This window comes from Heteronotia binoei, chromosome 1 (assembly GCF_032191835.1).
Source record: "Heteronotia binoei isolate CCM8104 ecotype False Entrance Well chromosome 1, APGP_CSIRO_Hbin_v1, whole genome shotgun sequence".
NCBI lineage: Eukaryota > Metazoa > Chordata > Lepidosauria > Squamata > Gekkonidae > Heteronotia > Heteronotia binoei.
In genome coordinates, this window is record NC_083223.1 from 180,539,623 (window position 1) to 180,562,787 (window position 23,165).

The following is a 23,165-nucleotide window of genomic DNA, read 5'->3' on the forward strand; positions in this document are numbered from 1 at the left end:
TCTTATTTTAGCTAATCTGTCTTGTTAAATAAGATCTGTTTTTAATGGTTGAATAAAATACTGCATAATTATTTGTTATGGCCAAAGAAGGTACGTATATTGAAGGTATTACCAGCACAAGCTAAGTTATTAATATTTTTGGCAATAGCTGGCAGGAAGAATTGACATTGATATTTTTCATCCAAAAGCAAGCCAAGCACATTGAATAGTTATTTCATACCTTGGTTAAATATATTATTAGTTCACAGATTAAAAACAGGATTAAAATGAGATACTATAATCTCAGAACCAAGTCAGTAAATCTCCACCTTTCTAAAAATTACCACAAGCCACCATTAAACTCTGAGCACAAACATAGCTTGTTTTTGCTCACAGGCACCATTTCTTTTCCTACCACCCTGCTCTCTTACTTCATGGAGCTTGTTGCAAAACTTCCTGGTTTGCTGAAGTTTCAGTTTACTATGAGAATTAATTTCTTCACAAAATCCACTCAGTTGAATGGGTGTGTGTGCAAAAAATGTCTGCAAAGTGTCCAGATGTCTGCAAAAAATTTATTTTTCCTCAATTCAGATCTATTGGACCCCCCAAAATCGCAATATTCCCAAATATTCCTGAATACCAATATCTGTTTTGTATTGGGATTTGGGTAAATATTCTGGAAACCCGAATTTATTTGGCTCCATTATACTATAGGGACTATCTCCATAGGGTATAATGGAGAAGGGATTTAAGGTTTTTAAGCGCTAGCTGAATTGACTTGCCAAGTTGTGCTGCCACAGGGGTGCGACTCGATGAGTCAACTCAGCAAGCATTTAAACTTTACATCCCTGACTCATGGGTAATTGGTGTGCTTAGTGAGTGCTCTGCAACTAGCACCCCAGGAAGGTGCTTTTGCAGGGGGGAGAAAGCAAAAAGGGGGCTTGCTCATGATGGCAGCAATGGAGGGGTTGGGAAGCAGGCCATGGATGTTAGAAAGGGTGCCCAGGGACACCTTTTGGATACTCAGTTGGGACTGCAGCACCCAGGAAGGCAAGGTTTGACCCAGAGGAAGGAAGTGAGGGTAAAGGATAACTCAGAATAGTGTTATTAAAACTTCATTAAAAGTCTTTGAGAAACAGTTTACTCTTTGGCTTCAAACCATTGTCACTGTTCAGGTTACAATAGTATGATCTTTAAACACTGATAGTAGACTTCCAAAACCCAACTGTGTTGGCATTTATCTTAAATTACTCATGCCAAATAAATTTTCCCTTGGTGGAAAAGGTGACTTGGTTAGATACTATGGTTGACCAGAGCACTCTGGGGTATCTCCCCAGTGTCAGTGTGAACAGCTGCTACACATTTATTAGGGTTAGTTAGATTTGTGGTAATAACTAGACATATGCTAAATGCTATCCTGTTTTAATTTTTATATTAGGTATTTAAGCACTGCTTTTAAGTGGCCAAAGTACAAAATCTTCAGTTGTAAGAATATTTGCTGTTAATGTTTGTGGTTATTGTTTCTCCTTTTCAGATCTAACTTTCTTCCGTCATTACTGTGTCGTCATATCTAGTTAGTAATGTGAATGATTTCAAAACATTACAAAGACAGATTTGGCTGTACAATGGAAGTTATTGGTGTTGCCTGCTTCCTAAGTTCACCACATTGGCACTCAACCAGCTGCAAATCATATAGTAAACCATATAACCCACGAGATTTAACTTTACATGAGCATCACTGTGGACAAATTAAGCCAGTTCTGAGTAAGAACAATGCTTTTTGAACTGGTGACTCTTGCTTGCTTATCAAAAAGTGCAGCCATTGAAAAAAGCATCAAAGGAGTGGGGTTCTTCAGCACCAACAAAAATATTTGCGAAAAGTTCTCTCCCATTGTAGCTCAGCTTTAATGGCTGCATTTTGTTCTGTTATAGAGCATTTTGTCATAAAAAAGAGAACTGAAACTAGGATCAAATCAGTGAAGGAATAAAATTTTGAAATGATGAAATTTGAAATTCTATAGAAATCAAAACTTCCATGAAGACCACCAAGAAAGACTGTTGCTGCTGTGGCAAAGGAAGGCAGTGGAAAACCACCTGTGCTCATCTTTTGCCTTGAAAATCTATGAGGTGGAACTTCATGGGATTGCCATAAACTGGTTTTAACTCAACAGCAAACTTTATAGAAATAAATAATATCCAATCTACACTATGTATTCTGCATATTGAACAGTTTTGTGATCCTGTAATGGTTTCAAGCATCTCATTATTCCATTTCCACAACATTATATCTTACTAGATTTTCAAAAAAAGCAACCAGATGATGAGTCCACTCCCAGCACAAGCAACATCCAATCGGATTTGTTCTCTGGAGAATCAAATAGTGACAACAGTAATACCTCACTATCTACACAGACTGTTAACTCCAACCAGCAACTTTTGACAGAACTGAATGTAACTTCAACGAGCAAAGAGGAATGTAAGTGCACAGTCCCTAACACTGTTAAAGATAATGCAGTGTCTCTGAACAATACCTGCTATCACTACATATCCTTTAACGCAGCAGTCCCCAACATGTTTGGTACCAGGGACTGGTTTTGTGGAAGACAATTTTTCCAGGGACCCCGGGGGGGGGGGGGTTGGGATGATACAATTATGCACTTTATTTCTATTAGTTTGGCATGGTGGTTAAGTGTGCAGACTTTTATCTGGATTTGATTTTCCACTCCTCCACGTGCTGCTGCTGGAATGGCCTTGGGTCAGCCATAGCTCTCACAGAGTTGTCCTTGAAAGGGCAGCTTCTGTGAGAGCTCACTCAGCCTCGTCCATCTCACAGGGTGTCTGTTGTGGAAAAGAAAGGCAAAGGAGATTGTGAGCTGCTCTGAGACTGAAATTTGGAGTGGAGGGCAGGATATAAATCCAATTATTATTATTATTACATTGTAATTTATAATGAAATAATTATACAACTCATGGCCTGCTTGTTAACAGGCCACGGACCAGTACCGGTCTGTGGCCTGGGGGTTGGGACCCCTGCCTTAACTCTTACACAATAACAAATTAAGATGACACATAAAATTAAAAATCATACATAAATTACATAATGAAAATACCTATAAAATGACCTTCATCAGTTGATACTATCGTACATTAGCATATCTCTTAAGTTATTCTGGAAGTTTTAGCTTTCTGTTTGGACTTCTCAATATTAGTTCATGGATGGATCTTCCTACTGATGGCCCCATTGCTCTTCATTGAATTTGCTCAGATGACTAAAACTGTAACACCCCCCCCCCCCCGATGCTTTCTGAGACCTCAGACACACCCAAGGATAACTCTTGTATCACTAGTGATCTTCTTCGTGGTCTCTGTGCAGTCCCACACATGGGTTTTCCCGCTGGAATGAACCCGACCTCGGAGAATTCAAAGCTAGCCTTAAGCGTTATTTTTGGCGCGCACTTCCTCCCGCTCTGGGGAGTAGGCATCCACTGCGCATGCCTAGAGCGCGGGGAAGGCGCTCCACCCACCAGTTTCTTTCTGACCGCCGCCCGGGATAGTCCTTCCTCGCTGCGTCTCCTCTCATCTCTAGCCTACCTCACTCGTTTTTCCTCATTACCGATCACCGATTTTCTCTCAGTTCCTCTTCCTTTCGATCTTCTTTTCTACTGGTATTGTAAATATATATATATATATAATCTTCCTCTGTCATCCCCTTCCTTTTCCCTCCTTCCCCCCCCTTCCCGGGCGTATGGAAGGAAAAGAAGTTAGAATCACTTTTAAAAAGTGTACCCGCTGTGGGACTAAAATCCCTTCGTCAGACGGCCACTCATTGTGCTTACTTTGCCTGGGCGAAGCTCACAGAATGGACAGTTGTGCTCATTGTGCCCAATTCAGCAAACAAGCTAGAAAAAAACCGCGCCGCGAGACTGAAAAGTCATCTACTGGAAACTTCGTTGTGACCGGCTATGTCTCAGAGATCTCCGCCCTCCCTCACTCCTCAAAGGCAGGCTTCAGTGGCTTTGATTCCCAGGAAGCTTAAGCCCTCTAAACACCCGAAGAAACACCACGACTCCAAGAAGAAACACTTGGAGTCAACAGGCAAGGAGCAACCGCTTTCACCGGACCAGAGAGCCTCGGATGCGAGGGCCTCCGCAGCGGTTTCGTCACTGCAAGTGATTACGGCTCCGAAATCACCCATTCCGAAGCAGATCTTGACACCGACGGATACCATCGATACCGAGGTCATTCGAATCCGATCTCGATCACCTCCGTCGATCCACGAATCCTTGCCAGACCATTTCTTGGCCGATCAACCAACTCAGCCATCTACGCAGTTGCTGCAGCACCAGCTAGGTTCCGACTCCTTCCGCGATGTGACTGCCCCTCGTGTTTATAGGGATGCTATGGTATCTCCACTCCAGCTCGACTCTCCTCAGCGTCGAGACCATGTACCCTACAGATGTCACGAACGATCTTTTTCTGGGGATAGATGAATCGCATCCCCTAGGCACCGAGACTTACAAAGCTATCGGTACCACGAAAGGTCCTTTAGCCGGGATAGAGCCACACGGTTCCGAGAACGATCCTTAAGCAGGGACGAACATCATCGCTATTATAGCAGATCACGCTATCCATCGCGATACTCCTACCAGCGCTACACACCATCACGTTCTCCCTCCATCGACTCCGGCCGCTCTCGAAACCGTGGTCACCGCTCAGATGGACCCCGAGACTCACGATACCAAGGCTCACGATACCACGACCAGTATCAACACCATGACTCCCCTCGGTACCAACAGACCCTACCGCCTCGTCATCTGGAACAGGGAACATCTCCTCGGCATCGGGGTGGTACTTCCCCTACGCCATCAACATCCAAGTGGCAACCCAACCTACCAGTCACCAAACCTCTCCAACCGGAACCCTTAACACCCAATGCATGAGATATACGGCATCAAGAAGACTCGGATCCGGAAACTTCGGATTCGTCACAATCTCTATCTCAACCAGCGTCACCGGCTTCTGAAATAGTCAAACCTGCGGATCTTTCCCCATCTGAAGGGGCCAAATCTTACCTTGGCCTCATCACTGACATGGCCACAGCCTTGAACATCAAGTTGACCACCGACCTTCCCAAGATAACTGACGTGGTCCACGACCTGATTAATTCAGACCTACCTGCAGGCTCATCACTTCCCATGCTTCCGGTCCACTTGAAGCACTTAAAGAGGCTTGGGATAAGCCGGCCTCTATACCACCAACATCGAAACGTGTTGAGGCCCTGTACAAGATACACGCCCTGGAGTCCAAGTTCCTATTCAATCATCCAGCACCCAACTCGATGATTGTTCACTCGTCATCGAAATCGAAACAAACGCACCATCCAGTACCTCCGGAGAAAGAAGGGAGAAAACTGGATACCCTGGGGAGAAAACTCTACTCCATCTCCACGGCGTCAGCCAAGATAAATAACTACTTGGCCTACTTCGCTGCATATTCCCATAACATTGCCTCCCAGCTTGGTACCCTAGTTCCATCGCTACCAGAAACATCTCAAAAGCAAGCTACCAAACTACTAAAGGAACTCAATCGCCTCAGCAAGCAACAGATTAATACCGTTCGACATTCTGTCAGTTGTACCTCCAGATCAATGGCCACGGCGATAGCTCTCCGAAGGCATGCCTGGCTGCGCTCTTCCACTCTACAACAGGATATAAAATTCAAAATCAAGGACCTCCCATTTGATGGGCAAGGACTCTTTAATGGAACCACGGATGATATCCTGAGAACCGTGGATGACAGTAGGAAAAGAGCGAAGCGACTTGGAGTCACCCAGCAGCAACCTCAAGGCAACCGACAGAGACCCTGGAGAACCCCCTTCTATAAGCGGCCCCGTTCTCCTAGACAATCCGACTATTGGAAACGGAAGGCACCACCTACCAAACAACCTTTCCAACACCGCCAAAGACCACAACCTCCCCAAAAGACTGCTGCTGCAAGCAAACAGTCTCTTTGGCTTCGCCCTTCTGCTTCCTTCTCAACCACAATCCTCTGCCCCCAGACTCCTTCCCTTCCTCCAAGTGTGGCAATCCATAACAACGGACTCTTGGGTGCTTCAAATCATAAAAAAGGGATATTTCATAGAGTTCGTCTCACCACCAAAGAACTCTCACTTCATACCAACCCCGCCCTCCCGGGCCCTACAAGACGAGATCGAAACCCTCCTGGCCAAGCAGGCTATAGAGCCAATCCCCCCCCCCAATACCATCGCACAGGCTTTTATTCCCGGTACTTCTTGGTACCAAAGCGGGATGGGGGTCAGCGCCCAATATTAGATCTCCGCAAGCTGAACAAATACATACGTTACACAAAATTCCGCATGATCACCCTACAGTCCACACTGCCACTCATTCCCAAAAACGCCTGGATGGCACTTATAGATCTACAGGACGCATATTTTCACCTTACCATCAATCACTGCCACAGAAGGTTCCTGAGATTCGCCACAGGCAATGCCCACTATCAGTTCCGGGCACTTCCATTTGGCCTATCAACAGCACCAAGAGTCTTCACAAAATGCATGGCAGTGGTAGCAGCGTTCCTCCGTCAACAGGGGATAGCTGTTTACCCCTATATAGACGACTGGCTCATGGTGGGACACTCGGAAGAACAGCTCAGAGAACACATACAAACAACTCTTCGCCTCCTCTCAGCCCTAGGGTTGCAAGTCAACCACCAAAAATCCCAACTCTCCCCCTCGCAGAATATACACTTCATAGGGGCACGTCTCTCCACCACAGACCACAAGGCCTACTTACCCATGGACAGGATCGCAAATATTCAAACTTTGGCCAACAGCATCATATCTCACCCAACACAGACAGCTTTCGCATTCCAACGTATGCTGGGTTTAATGGCAGCAACAATCGTGGTCCTTACACATGCATGACTTCGCATGCGACCTCTGCAACTTTGGTTTGTCAAGACCTTTCGCCCACAGAGACAGTCTCAACAGGCGCTCTTAACAGCCCCCAACCACATGGTGGACGGTTCAAGACCATCTCCTAGAAGGCATGCCCTTCCTGAAACAGTCACCATCAGCTATTGTCACCACAGACGCTTCGAGATGGGGGTGGGGAGCCCACCTCGATTCTCTTACGGTACAAGGGCAATGGACAGCGAATGAGAAGTCTCTACACATCAATTGCTTGGAACTTCTCGCTGTTCACAGGGCACTCAAATCCTTCCTGCCATCTCTGCACGGCCGTCACATACAAGTAACATCAGACAATGTGGCGACCATGTTCTATATCAACCAACAAGGCGGGACCGCATCCACTCGCCTCTGCAAGAGAGCCCTAGATCTTTGGCACTGGAGCATCGCTCACGAAATTCATCTTACAGCAGTGCACCTGCCAGGGGTACAAAATACGCAAGCAGACACACTGAGCAGGATGATAGTGAACGACCACGAGTGGTCAATCTTCTTCCTGTCTTCAGCATGTTCGGTGCCCCAGTCATAGATGTCTTTGCTTCTCCGGACAATGCCCAATGCAACATCTTTTATATGCGGGGACCCCTTCCCCCCTGTCACCAGGGGATGCATTCCTTCAACGGTGGAGCGGGCCACTTCATTTCGCTTTTCCACCCATTCCGCTAATAACAAAAACAATTCAGAAGTTACAGTTGGACCGCACCAACTGCATCCTAGTCACACCATGGTGGCCCCGCCAGGCATGGTTCACTACTCTCCTTCTTCTGTCCAACAACATTTACCACTGCTTTCCACAAGCACGGGACCTGCTATCACAACAAGGGGGCAAAGTTCTGCATCACAACCCCTCCCTTCTCAAATTGACAGCATGGAAGATCAGTTTTTAGGTTTTCCTGATGAAGTCCGCCACATCCTGTTGAACGCCAGGAAACCGTCTACTAGGAAGTCTTACGCAGCCAAATGGAAACGGTTTTCCCAATATGCCATGCGCAACACCTTCCAGCCTGCGTCCTCCTCCATCTCGCAGATTCTTACCTACACTGTCTCCCTCTCAGAGTCCGGCCTCATGTACTCCTCCCTGAAGGTGCACTTGGCAGCCATTTCAGCTTTCCACCAGAATATAGAGGGTCGCACAGTGTTCTCACACCCTATCACAAAATCCTTCCTCAAGGGAATCCTTCATCTCAAACCTCCAATACGGCAACTTTATCCTACCTGGAGCCTATCCCTAGTGCTCAGCCAGTTGATGAAACCTCCCTTTGAGCCTATGGCGTCCATTCCTCTGCACCTTCTATCGTGGAAAACAGCTCTGCTGGTGGCACTTACCTCTGGGAAAAGAGCCAGCGACATCCTACCCTACACTGTCTTCCATCATGACAGAGTGGTTTTACGGCCGGACCCAAAGTTCCTACCTAAGATTGTGTCACCCTTCCATCTCCAAAGGGCAACCACCTTGCCATCTTTCTTCCAGAATCCCACTGATTCAGGACAACGATCCCTCCACAATCTCGATGTACATCGGGCCCTGGCATTCAACTTAGATAGAACTGCTCCTTTTCGCAAGGACCCAAGATTATTTGTGTCCTATGGTACTCACAAAAAGGGACAAAAACTCTCTATCCAGAGACTTTCTAAATGGCTGGTTGAGGCTATAACACTGTGCTACCAGTTAGCTAAACAACCAGTTCCAGAACGTTTGAAGGGCCACTCTACCAGAGCTCTATCTACATCTTCTGCCTTTGCAAGGGGTGTGCCCATTGAAGACATCTGTGCAGCTGCAGTATGGCCTTCATCATCCACCTTCGCCACGCATTATGCCATAGACGTGCATGCAAGGCGGGATGCGTCCTTCGGGCAAGCTGTACTACGTTCCATCTTCAACTGAGCTTACCCTGCCTCCTCATGGTAAGTGGACGCACCTGACTGATTTCTTATATAACCTCTGAAACTTCTCTTTCAGAAACAGCACCCACCTCCGTGCAGATTAGCTTATCAGTCACCCATGTGTGGGACTGCACAGAGACCACGAAGAAGATAAACAGGTTTCTTACCTGTAACTTATGATCTTCGAGTGGTCATCTGTGCAGTCACACACGGCCACCCATCCAGCCCCGCTGCTGTTTCTGCAATTATTGCATTCTATAGACTCTGCTACGTCATACAGCGGCTTGAAAGAAACTGGTGGGTGGAGCGCCTTCCCCGCGCTCTAGGCATGCACAGTGGATGCCTACTCCCCAGAGCGGGAGGAAGTGCGCGCCAAAAATAACGCTTAAGGCTAGCTTTGAATTCTCCGAGGTCGGGTTCGTTCCAGCGGGAAAACCCATGTGTGTGACTGCACAGATGACCACTCGAAGATCATAAGTTACAGGTAAGAAACCTGTTTTTATCACACAGGTAGTTCCTTTAGCCATCTGGATTGCACAGTTCCTTGGATATGGTTGGTCTACAATTATCCTTTTCAGATCCCACATACATATGTTTTGAAAATGGATGTTCTGGGCTTAAATTCTGGAAGATCAAAAGTCCATCAAAATAATACTTTTATTTCAGCTTCCTTCCCATTAAAAGTTAAGTAAGGCACCAACCATTCTTTAAGGGCATGTGCTTATAAATCAGCATAGACTTATACAAATCACTACTACTAACAGAATCTTTCTATCCCTGATTTTTTACTGTTAGGACAGAAATTTCTTCAAGTCCATTCCACTAATGGCAATTTGGTTATTTTTAGCTCACCAAATCTAGCCTAGTCTTTAGCACAACACCTGGATTGTATTTAGGAAAATTGTGGGGCATTCTTACTGAAAACTTCCTCCTGAATCTCATGTCATGCAAATATCCCATTCAGGATGGCAATTGCTGATTTTACTGATGGTCAGTGCAGGTATCTCTGAGTATATATGCCTTTTGGAAACTTGGTGAAAAAATTTCCTACCGTATTTGCTATGTGTCCTGAGTAGTACATTATTTCTTGACCTTTTTTTTTTTCCTGCGCACTTCCCAATGCCTAGATAACCCTCCTGAATTTTCTGCAACATTTCTCTGTGGATGCTAGTAGGTATCATCAGTTTGCTGTCCTTAAAGATCGCTGTCACTGTGAGTTTCACATCTATAATTTCAGTAATCTCTTAATTTCAGATCACAAGTATCTTTAGTTTCTCTGTTTTTTCAGATCACTATTTTCTGGCCAATAATTATTCATACTTTAGATCAGAGTCTGCAATGCTACATCTTTGTCAGTTCTGTTTTAAATATGCTGTAATTGTTTGCCACTGGAAATGAAGTGATGATCGTGTCCTTGTAAGCTTTCATTTCCTAAGGCTTTTCTGTTACCACAGTGGAGAGAACTGCCCTAGAAAGTACTCCAGCAATGAACAAATGTTTGCCTAGTTTATAGGTCACAGCCAAATAACATTTCTGTAGTTCAGTAATCCAGACTGTATGGCCATTCATTGTTTCCCTAAATATCATTATAAGGGACATATGATCTGTTTCCACTGCCACTGTGTTCATAAATGTATTTTTTATTTATTACATCCAATTTCTATCCCACTCTTCCCAAATAGGCTCATGACAGGTCACATCAAGTTAAATGTATTGATTAAATCTTTTGCGAGCAGTTAAGATACTAGAGTAACTTTCTCAGTCTGTGCTTACCTTAATTCTGTATCAGTGAGAAATCTGGATGCATATGTCAAAGGTTACCAATGTACATCATCTTTTTGTAAAAGCTCTGCTCCCAATTCTGTTTTTGAGGGATCTGCTGGAATGTTCATGAGCCTGTTTGGTATAGAATTTGTAACACCGGCTGTTGTATCATTCCAGGATGCCTGATGTTCTTCATATCTTCCTGTTTTTCATATTTTGTAATCAGCTTTGAATTTCAGTGAGAAAGGTGGACTGTGTATGATATTAATTAGAATAATACATCTCAACACTGTTTGCTTTTCTGCCCAATAAGTTTCCTGTGGCCAATTTAGAGATAATTTTTCCACCCCTCATCACTGAACATCTTTCTTTGACTGTGGCCATGGCATCTAGTCTATAGCCAGCACTTTCTTTATATCTGGTTTCACCCCTTCAGCACAAATGATATATCTATCCTACAACTCTCAGTTCTATAAACACCAAAAATATTTATCCCAGTTCAGTTTTAAACTTGCAATTCTTGTACTATTCAGGACTTCCTGATCTCATCTTTTGTGTTCTTAGTCACACCCCAAACTATAAGGTCATCTTATGGATGTGTCAGTGCCATAGCATGTGATAGAATTCTTGGGCAGATGCAATACTAAACTGCAGTCATAGAAAGCTGTACTATCAAAATGAAATCTCAAGTGTACACAGTTTTGAGCTGCCTTCTGTTAACTTCAATTGAATCCCGAAGAAGCATCCAGCTTGCATTTTTGTACTTGATACTGGCAACGCAACTTCTCAGTGCTGGGATATTTGTTTCAGGGTAATCAGTAACACTGATTTTTTTTTTTTTTTTTTGCTCTCAGTCTTGGTTTTAACTGACAAAACTGCTGCTCTTACTGAATGTTCACTGTTTCATTTATCTGCATTGGGAAAATCCATTCCCTATCCCTGGTTTTTCTTCTTAAGAACATAAGAGAAGCTATGTTAGATCAGGCCAATGGCCCATCCAGTCCAACATTCTGTGTCACACAGCGGCCATATATATATATATATATATATATATATATATATATATATATATATATATATATATATATATATATACACACACACATACACACTGTGGCTAATAGCCACTGATGGACCTCTGCTCCATATTTTTATCTAACCCCCTCTTGAAGGTGGCCATGCTTGCGGCCGCCACCACCTCCTGTGGCAGTGAATTCCACATGTTAATCACCCTTTGGGTGAAGAAGTACTTCCTTTTATCCGTTTTAACCTGTCTGCTCAGCAATTTCATCGAATGCCCACGAGTTCTCGTATTGTGAGAAAGGGAGAAAAGTACTTCTTTCTCTACTTTCTCCATCCCATGCATTATCTTGTAAACCTCTATCATGTCACCCCTCATTCGACGTTTCTCCAAGCTAAAGAGCCCTAAGCATTTCAACCTTTCTTCATAGGGAAGGTGTTCCAGCCCTTTAATCATTCTAGTTGCCCTTTTCTGAACTTTCTCCAATGCTATAATATCCTTTTTGAGGTGCGGCGACCAGAACTGCACACAGTACTCCAAATGAGACCGCACCATCGATTTATACAGGGGCATTATGATACTGGCTGATTTGTTTTCAGTTCCCTTCCTAATAATTCCCAGCATGGCGTTGGCCTTTTTTATTGCAAACGCACACTGCCTTGACATTTTCAGTGAATTATCTACCACGACCCCAAGATCTCTCTCTTGGTCAGTCTCTGCCAGTTCACACCCCATCAACTTGTATTTGTAGCTGGGATTCTTGGCCCCAATGTGCATTACTTTGCACTTGGCCACATTGAACCGCATCTGCCACGTTGACGCCCACTCACCCAGCCTCAACAGATCCCTTTGGAGTTCCTCACAATCCTCTCTGGTTCTCACCACCCTGAACAATTTAGTGTCATCCACAAATTTGGCCACTTCACTGCTCACTCCCAACTCTAAATCATTTATGAACAAGTTAAAGAGCATGGGACCCAGTACCGAGCCCTGCGGCACCCCACTGCTTACCGTCCTCCACTGCGAAGACTGCCCATTTATACTCACTCTCTGCTTCCTATTACTCAGCCAGTTTTTGATCCACAAGAGGACCTGTCCTTTTACTCCATGACTCTCAAGCTTTCTAAGGAGCCTTTGATGAGGAACTTTATCAAAAGCTTTCTGGAAGTCAAGGTAAACAACATCTATCGGGTCTCCTTTGTCCACAAGTTTGTTTACCCCCTCAAAGAAATGTAACAGGTTAGTGAGGCAAGATCTTCCCTTACAGAACCCATGCTGAGTCTTCCTCAATAACCTGTGTCCATCAATGTGCCTACTCATTCTGTCCTTGATAATGGTTTCTACCAACTTTCCCGGTATTGAAGTCAGACTAACTGGCCTGTAATTTCCTGGATCTCCTCTGGAACCCTTTTTAAAGATGGGGGTGACATTTGCTACCTTCCAGTCCTCAGGAACAGAGGCAGATTTCAATGAAAGATTACAGATTTTTGTTAGAAGATCCACAAGTTCAGATTTGAGTTCTTTCAGAACTCTCGGATGTATGCCATCCGGACCCGATGACTTATTAGTTTTTAATTTGTCTATCAGTTGTAGGACCTCCTCTTTTGTCACCTCAATCTGACTCAGGTCTTTCAACACCCCTTCCAATATTAGTGGTTCTGGGGTGGGCAAACACTTCTCATCTTCCACGGTGAAGAATCACCGTGGAATCAGTTCTTCTAATACCTTTATCTGCAGGTGCCACAAAATAATTTGGTCCTTCCATGGCTACGCCTGAAATCTTCTGAGATACTGAACAGCTGCTTTGCTAGGCAAGGCTTTTTATCAGAAAATTTTCAGTGAGGAGTTTGGCTGTAAAGATATACGAAGGGGAGAACTTATTTTAAAAATACGTTTTCCTGTTCTAGGCTTCTGTACACACACTAATGCATACTCCAATATGATAGATATTAGGCAGCCTAGCCAGCAGCACATCTGAAAATATTACCTATAAAAATTCTTTATGACTTCCTGCTGGGATGGCTGTAAGTGAAACACTGTGGTTAGATTTATTTACAGTTCTAGCTATCTCTCTTCTTCCCGCACCAACACTAGTTCTCTAATGTAGCTCAGATTAGTGTCATTTATCAGAGCTAATTATACAGCAGATGGAGCATTCTGATTGATGATGGTCTCAATGTGGAAGGTTCTTTCCCATAATGAAGAATGCCCAAACTTTAAATGTCTTTCTTGATTTTAGTTTAAGGGTGGTTTTCCCCCATTATTTATTTTGTTTTGTAGAGAGTTCTATAATGATAACACTGCTTTCATTATAGCATTGTTTCTTAAGACTGATATTTTTCAGTTCAGTGTGATGATAATACAGCTGCATGCTTTACTGGAGGGATTTCCTTGTATTTCACTGAAAACTGATGTGGGAGATCATAAAATAATTCCTATCGAAGTATGAATAGATTAGATTAGTATTGCCTTTAAAAATCAGATGGCAGCCTTTTGTGACCTTTTCCCTCCTTTCTAAAACAACTCATCAAGGTGCTAGCCATTGTTAATTACCCTACAGGATAAATTTACTATAAGTAAGCCATTTTGTTCATCATGCTACAATAAGGAGCTATCATGATAATAGCACTGAATGGGAAGAACTTTAAGTAACTTTTTTTTCTGAATAGTGAAAATATTCTGGAGGCCATTGGATCTAAGAACATAAGAGAAGTCATGTTGGATCAGGCCAATGGCCCATCCAGTCCAACACTCTGTGTCACACAGTGGCCAAAAAAAAAACCAACCCAAGTGCCATCAGAAGGTTCACAAGTGGGTCTAGAAGCCCTTCCACTTTGCCCCCCCACAAAGCACCAAGAATACAGAGCATCACTGCCCCAGACAGTTCCAATAATATACTGTGGCTAATAGCCACTGATGGACCTCTGCTCCATATTTTTATGCAATCACCTTTTGAAGCTGGCTATGCTTGTAGCTGCCACCACCTCCTGTGGCAGTGAATTCCACATGTTAATCATCCTTTGGGTGAAGAAGTACTTCCTTTTATCTGTTTTAACCCAACTGCTCAGCAATTTCATTGAATGCTCACGAGTTCTTGTATTGTGAGAAAGGGAGAAAAGGACTTCTTTCTCTACTTTCTCCATCCCATGCATAATCTTGTAAACCTCTATCATGTCACCCCACAGTCGATGTTTCTCCAAGCTAAAGAGCCCCAAGCGTTTTCACCTTTCTTCATAGGGAAAGTGTTCCAAACCTTTAATCATTCTAGTTGCCATTTTCTAGACTTTTTCCAATGCTATAATATCCTTTTTGAAGTGTGGTGACCAGAATTGTACACAGTATTCCAAATGAGACCGCACCATCGATTTATACAGGGGCATTATGATAATGGCTGATTTGTTTTCAATTCCCTTCCTAATAATTCCCAGCATGGCGTTGGCCCTTTTTATTGCAATCGCAATCTTGACATTTTCAATGAGTTATCTTCCACGACCCCAAGATCTCTCTCTTGGTCAGTCTCTGCCAGTTCACACCCCATCAACTTGTATTTGTAGCTGGGATTCTTGGCCCCGATGTACATTATTTAGCACTTGGCCACATTGAACCTCATCTGCCACGTTGACGCCCACTCACCCAGCCTCAACAGATCCCTTTGGAGTGCCTCACAATCCTCTCTGGTTCTCACCACCCTAAACAATTTAGTGTCATCTGCAAACTTGGCCACTTCACTGCTTACTCCCAACTCCAAGTCATTTATGAACAAGTTAAAGAGTATGGGACCCAGTACTGAGCCCTGCAGCACTCCACTACTTACCGTCCTTCACTGCGAAGACTCCCATTTATACTCACTCTCTGCTTCCTATTAATTAGCCGTTTTTGATCCACAAGAGGACCTGTCCTTTTACTCCGTGACTCTCGAGCTTAATAAGGAGCCTTTGAAAAGGAACTTTATCGACAGCTTTCTGGAAGTCAAGGTAAACAACATCTATTGGGTCCCCTTTGTCCACATGTTTGTTCACCCCCTCAAAGAACTGTAACAGGTTAGTGAGGCAAGATCTTCCTTTACAGAACCCATGCTGAGTCTTCCTCAATAACTTGTGTTCATCAGTGTGCCTACTCATTCTGTCCTTGATAATGGTTTCTACCAACTTTCCCGGTATTGAAGTCAGACTGACTGGCCTCTAATTTCCTGGATCTCCTCTGGAACCTTTTTTTAAAGATGGGGGTGACATTTGCTGCCTTCCAGTCAGGCAAATTTCAATGACAGATTACATATTTTTGTCAGGAGATCCACAAGTTCAACTTTGAGTTCTTTCAGAACTCTTGGATGTATGCCATCCAGACCCAGTGACTTATTAGTTTTTAATTAGTCTATCAGTTGTAGGAACTCCTCTCTTGTCATTTCAATCTAACTGAGGTCTTTCAACACCCCTTCCAAAATAAGTGGTTCTGGAGCAGGCCAACACTTCTCATCTTCCACAGTGAAGCAAAAAATGCATTCAGCTTCTCAGCCATTTCCTTATTCTCCTTCAGTAATCCTTTTACCCCTTGGTCATCCAAGGGCCCCACTGCCTCCCTGGCTGGTTTCCTGCTTCTAATATATTTGAAGAAATTTTTATTTATGGTCTTTATGTTTTTTGCAAAATGCTCCTCATAGTCCCTCTTTGCCTGCCTGATCACAGTCTTGCATTTGATTTGCCACAGCCTGTGCTCCCTTTTATTAATCTCACTTGGACTAGCTTTCCACCGCTTAAAGGAATCCTTCTTACCTTTTACAGCTTCCATTACTTTGTTTGTTAACCATGCAGGCCTTTTCTTATACCTATTTGTGCCTTTCCTAACTTGTGGTATATATTTTATCTGAGCTTCTAGGATCATAGTTTTAAATAGCCTCCAAGCTTCCCCAAGTGTTTTGACTGTATTTACCTTTCCTTTCAGTTTCCTCTTCACATGCCTCCTCATCTCAGAGAATTTACACCTTTTAAAGTTAAAGGTGCTTGTGCTGGTGTTTTGGGGCAACTCTATATTTATACAAATGGTGAAATCAATAACGTTATGGTCACTGCTCCCAAGCAGTGCAATCACTTTTACATCTCTCACCAAGTCTTGGGCATTCCTTAGGACCAAATCCAGGATCGCCCCACCCCTGGTAGATTCTGTGACCATCTGCTCCATAGCACAGTCATTGAGAGCTTCTAGAAACTCAATCTCTTTCTCTCTACCGGAACACATATTGACCCAATCAATCTGCGGGTAGTTAAAATCACCTAGCAGGATCTAGCAGGATATTTAGTGTGATTGCATGCACTTCTATAATTTTAGTAATCTGGTTTGTGTTGCTTCTCTCTATTTTTCCTTCTCTTTTCTCTAACCTGACAGGTGGGGTTGCCTGTTTTCTAGGGTAAATTACGTCACATCAAGCGATTCAATTACCCAATGAGGGGGTAGAGTGTCACACCAATGGAAAATTGGTGTATCGGTCAGCATTCCCTCTAAAGTTTTCCCTGCTGAGTAAAGCAGTTCACATTCTGAGCAGAATGTAACTACTCTAATTTTTTGCTCCTTGCAATTTTTTTGCTTTTTGGTCTTAAGGTTTCACCTGGGGAGGAAAGTGCTCTTGAAGAGAAAATGACATCAAACCCTTCCTTTTTTAACTTGATCATGCTTAGGTCTATTTTCTCACACCATACTCTTCTGATTTTACCACTGATGTCCTTCAAAGCATCATTTAATTGCTGTTGATATACGTTCTCTTGTGTTCAGGTGTTTACTATTCAAATATGTCTTTTTATTATCTTCCTTCTCGACTATTTCCTGTTTTTCAGGGCATGTTGACATTAATGTTTTTACCAACTCTGGAATAAGTTTAGGCTGTATTGTTTTCAGGTGATTTGTTGGGCTTCCTAGCAGGTGACTGCCTGTAAAACGTTGATCGTACAGATAGAAGAGAAGGAACTGAAGTATTTTCTCTCTTAAGCACTCTTTCAGAATGTGCTTATTAGAGTAGGAAAGTCTTGTGTGCTTTATTAAAAGGTCATGCCATCTACTAGAACAATTTCATTTAGTCTGAGCCTTTCATCCCCTTCTCAGTGGCTGTCACATTGTTTTCCTTTTTTCTATGCAGTTGCAGCTAGAAGCTGACATGGTGCAGGTTTAAGTGAAATCTAAATTGTAATATGACATGGAAAATGTCAGTGTGAAAAATATGACTTTGGCAGTTGGTTCAGATTTGATATTTCTATACTCTGTACTTCAGGGAACGTTTTACTTTACTATGTGCTTAACTATTTCCTAAACACTGCAATTTGGCAGAGTGTGCAGTTATATTTAGAAATCAAAATATTAAATTTCTGGCTGTGCATCAGTACATGCAATAGACTTACCTATATTGGTGCATTTGCATAGTTGTAAGTGGAAAATAGCATTAAAATTGCCCAGACCTGAGCACACAGTGTCTGTCCTAATGTGGTTTTCTGTCTTAATGCCACTTAAATCACTGAACATCCATGAGCTCTTTAGCAGTGGTGAGTAAGCATTGGCACAAACCGTGAAACTGTGAACTCCCAATGAACTCCATTGGCTTGTCGTTCATCTGGTTCAGAGTTTGGCTCCATCAGAAGTGAGCTCTGAAGGCATTTAAATGCTTTTTGAAAGCATTTAAATGCTTTTTCCAGGTCAGGCCACCCAGCCGGAAGTGAGTTCCAAAGGCATTAAATGCCCAACTGAACTGAGTTCCCAGAGTAAGCTCTAAAGGCTTTTATAGGTCTTATATGCCCTTATATGAGTCAAAGCCACCCATACAAACCCTTCCCGAACTTTCATGGAGGTTCGGGAAGGGTTCATCGGAGGCATGTTCTCCTGATCCCCTGGTTCAGGAAGCATGAACTGGCAAAGCACAGGAGGCACTCAAACTGTAGTTTGTGGTTCAGTTCATGCCCATCCCTAGTGGTGAGTCTTCAGCATGTACAGGTATCAGAAAGATACAGGTGGTTAGTCAAGTTGGTCTAAAGCAACAGAACAAAGTTTGAGTTCAGTGGCACCTTTAAGACCAACAGCAATGAAGTTTTGAATAGGGGCAGATTCATATTTTTGGCAGCAGGAATGTTTTTCAGTTTTATCATCATTGTTCCTTGTGGGGTACAGAAAGTGTGAAGAAAATCAGATGTATGTAATGGGGGATCGTGGATCCCTGCATTTGTGGGGGGGGGGATCTTGTTTCATCCTTAACAAGTCCCTCACGAGGAACACTGTTGTAAGCAAAGAAATTGGTTAATATAAAACATAAATTGGCTCTGACAAAGAGAATCTGTAACTTTCCTCCCTACATGATGAGGAAAAAGAAATCTAACTGGAAATTTTTCAAAAGGTGGGAATGGACTTAAAACAAACTACTGAAGGAACAAAAAGATGAGGTGTTGGGTTAAACAAGATAGTAGCTTGAATTCTGAGTGTCACATATCAAAATTACTTTAGAACACAAATTTTAACTATAAGGGCAGTGTGTGTGCCTTTATAAAGAATGATGGTCTGAAAGCTAGGAAGTCAGACATGATTTAACTAACCTTGACAATTATTCCATTCATTTCGTGGGCATCTACATCGGTCTAGACTGGGGTGGTCAGATTGTGGCTCAGGAACCACATGTGGCTCTTTCACACGTATGGTGCTGCTCTCAAAGCCCCTGCTGCCCTGTTAGCCGGCTTGGAGAAGGCATTTGTTTCTTTAAGTCCCTTCTCCAGGCCAAGCCAGCCACTGTGACAGACTTGAAGAATGCATTTAAAGTTAAAAGTTTTTTTTTCTCCCTCCCTCCCTTTCTTTCTCTTTCTCTCTTCCTTCCTCTTCCCCTCATCTGTTTTCTTTCTCTTTTTCTTTCCACCTCTCTCTCTTCTCTCCCTTTCACACAAGCACATTTGTTTCCAATTGTGAGAGCTAGAGAATACTTGCCAGAATATATCACTTTCAAGAAAACAAAATCAAGAAACAAACAGTTCCAGTTATCCAGTAGTTCAGTTTACTACATTAAAGATCAGTTAAAAACTGAAATAAATAAAATGTGCCAGCAGCTCAAAGCTGCTCTTATTCTTGTCTAATGCTCTCTCTATATGTGTAATAATATATAATTGCACAGTGAATTGGACAGGGGCATGGTCAGCATCTCAGGAGCTGGTGGGCCAGAGCAAGTCCAGCCATGTTCATGTCTTGCAGCTCTTAAACATCTGACATTTATTCTATGTGACTCTTGCATTAAGCAAGATTGGCCACCCCTGGTCTAGACACAACAGTAGTGTTTTCAAATGGGAGGTGACCAAGAAATTCCAGTTAAGTTTTCTGCTTTTCAGGGCAGAGTGTTTCGTTTCATGCACCAGGCAGCACTTTTAAACAGGGACCTTATTTTAAGTAAGGAAGCATTGAATCGAAATTACAGATGGAAATAGTAGTGGAAAACAAATTGTATTGACAAAGCTGCCTTGATCTCAGTATCCCTCTTTTAATATATTCTTCACAGAAAGCAAATATAGTAAAGGAACTATCTGGAAAACATAGTGTTGACAATATTAATCAATTAAGTAAAATTAATGATAGTGTAAACCAGATCCTGAATCTTTCAGCAAATAAGCAGCTCTCACATATAGAAAGAAAGAGCACTTTCCCTGCACCAATTGACTTCTGTTTGATGTTTACCTTTTTTGTGTTTGTAGTTCTAATTCATGGCTGTTTTCAAACTTGATTATGTAGATAAATTATGCACGTCTCTTCCAATTAAACATGTTCATAGTTAGATTCAGGATTTAGGCTACATTCCCAAAATGCCAGTCCTTCAGTACCTTTGTGGTACTTTCTAAAGCTTCATGTGAGATCCCTGGGCTGCCAGCTCTCAGTGATCTTTTTTTAAAAAAAAAAAATGTGGCTACTCTAAACTCATGAAAAATTTTTGAATGTTTAGCCCTGAGGAACACTAAGGTCTTTCACAGTCAGTTGTAAAAACAATTTTTAAAACATTGCATTGCAGATGTTTAGGCAACTCCTTTCTTAGAATGGGTGTGTTCTATGATGTTTGGCTTCAGCGTCCCAAGCAATAATGTGCACAATCACAGGAAGTATTTATAGAAGAAGAGCTGTTACCACTCTGTTTACACAGGTGTGGCTGTATCCTTCCTCTGAAGGTATTTAGTGCAGTCTTCTGGTAATTATCTGGGATCCTTAAGTAATGCACGCTGAGCTTTTAATATAGGACAAGTTTCTACGGAAATTTCTACTGAAATTTTAAAAATTTTCTATAGAGGGAGCAGTATGATAAATTAGGGAACGGACTTATCATCTTGTGCCATTAACAACTATATGTTGACTACCTTGATCTTTCAGAACAGTTTCCGCTTCTGTGACAAAGTCTTGAACTGAAGCTGCTGCTTTTTGCAACATTTCAACATTCCTAAGCAAGAATTTCCAAAATCATCCATTCTCAGTAAAGTTCTAGAATTTAAATCGAAATAGCCTAAGGGATAACTTTTTAAATCCCCCCCCCCAAAAAAATGGGCTTTCTTCCAAATTTCTGTGTCAGACTTTGTATGTTTTACATTAATACAAGAAAATAGAATAATAGATTTATGAACCTGTTTGTAAAAGTATATTACAGGAAAAATAGTATTCATGGAATTTTACATCATTGTATTAGCACATGCTTTACTTCTAATTTAGATGCCCAGCACTGTTTATATGAATGTGAGACTTGGTATAACAGTATGTTTAATTTTGCAAAGGTAAAATCGTCAAGGAGATCATGATGTGAGTGAAATTGACTAGGTATTTAATAAAGGATGATGCATTTCTAATTAGTCCACATGCCTGTAGTTTGAAATTAATTGTAGTGTTATGTAAATGTCATGTTAATTAAGAGAGAATATTGGAAGCACAATAAATCTACAAAAAGTTACCTATTTTGTTAATATTTATGCAAAGTTACAAGAGAGATTGGTAGCAAAATTATTATTGACCTACATCATCTTTTTGCTTACTGTTTGACAATTTATTTTTGTAATTAATGTAGACTTCCTTTTCACACTGGCTGCATTTGAGAACTGTTCTCACAGCAGCATACAAAGAGTAAATCTGTGCTGAATTCTATGCATGATATCCGCATTCATGCTATTGCCTTAGCATATGATACCCTCAGCTGGAAGTTTTCACACATGGATTCCAAACCACAATTGCCTCACACTGAGAAGGCTATGGGAATGGACCTGTATTTGTATTCATACAAATATTCATATTCTGGATATAATTGTTGAAACACTGATTCCGTGTCAGTTTAGGGTATGGTGTCTTACAGTTTTGAACTAATGCCAGGCTTCTCAAAATGTAAGGTCTCTTTGTTGAGCCGGCATGATGAACCGTTTAGAATTAGCTATAAAACTCACTGTGGTTTTGGTCAATCAGTCTCTTACAGCTGAACAAACTCCCAGGGTACTTTGGGGGAGAAAAATCTGAGGAAGAGCAAACCAAATATGTTGCCCTGGACTCTGTAGAGGAAAGGAGAAATAAAAATGTGATAGATTAATTGGAGGTATAGATAATTAGAGGAGGATTTAAAACTGTCACAGGATACTCTTTAATGTCACAAGTATCTTGCACTGCTCTCATTTTTGTTCTTCACATAAAAAAATTAATTTGTTTTTGTATCGTTCCTTATTACACTGGTTTGTTTTTGTTTCCATTGTTTTTAGTAGGAAACACTGTTAGGCTTTAACTTCTGTTTTCTGTGTAATTTGAATGAAATTGTTAGGGATGCTAAGTGATCATCCCTGTCAAATGTAAGAGATGGAAGGAAAGCTCCTAGATTTATATGTTAAAATTCTTGTTTGGCAGATTAGAGTAGTAATAGAGAAGACATTTAGTAGCCTCTCTAGAAAGAATATAGAAACATTTAGTGATCAGGCACAAACATTTCACTGTCCTAGCCTACTTTTGTAGGCCTCTTTTGTTCTCCCAAAACTGTGTGCTTAGAAGAGCCATAAAGACAGCCTTCTTGTCCATCGTACCTATTTTCTCTTGTCAGACTGAAGGGGTCACCATCCCTGTCATACTAGATGGCTCCTGCCTTAGGGACAGGCGTAGTACCTCATCTCATACATTATTGTGCACATAAGACACAGAGAATTTGAGTACATAGTGGCAATCGCTTGATTGTGTGTGCATTGAAAATAACACAAGCAGTCACACAGTATAGCCATGGAAATCCCTTTCATATGGACAGATTTTAATTAATTGCTAAAACTAAAGGAAACAAAGTTCATTGTGAAAGAGAACACAGTGGCTTAGCTGCTCTTCAATGAAAGTTGCATATTACAGTATATATAATAGGACAATATACAAAACATTTTTGTATTTCAGTTCTTCATAAAGACCTGAATGTCTTCTGTTGCCTAAATCTACAGTTACTGTAACCAAAATATTTTTCCACAATAGATGTACTGTATGTATCAGATTCTTGCTTTTTCTGCAAGTCAACTTAGACCATTGTACAAAGGC

General features: G+C 42.0%; 1 protein-coding gene across 1 annotated transcript in view; it reads left to right on the forward strand.

The window, feature by feature from the left end:
- ZFAND3 (zinc finger AN1-type containing 3) overlaps window positions 1-23,165 on the forward strand; it is a 273,585-nt gene that overhangs the window by 171,738 nt on the left and 78,682 nt on the right. The window contains exon 4 of the mRNA XM_060244940.1: window positions 2,276-2,455. Within this exon, the coding sequence (XP_060100923.1) occupies window positions 2,276-2,455 (180 nt within the window). The remainder of the gene's footprint in view (window positions 1-2,275; window positions 2,456-23,165) is intronic.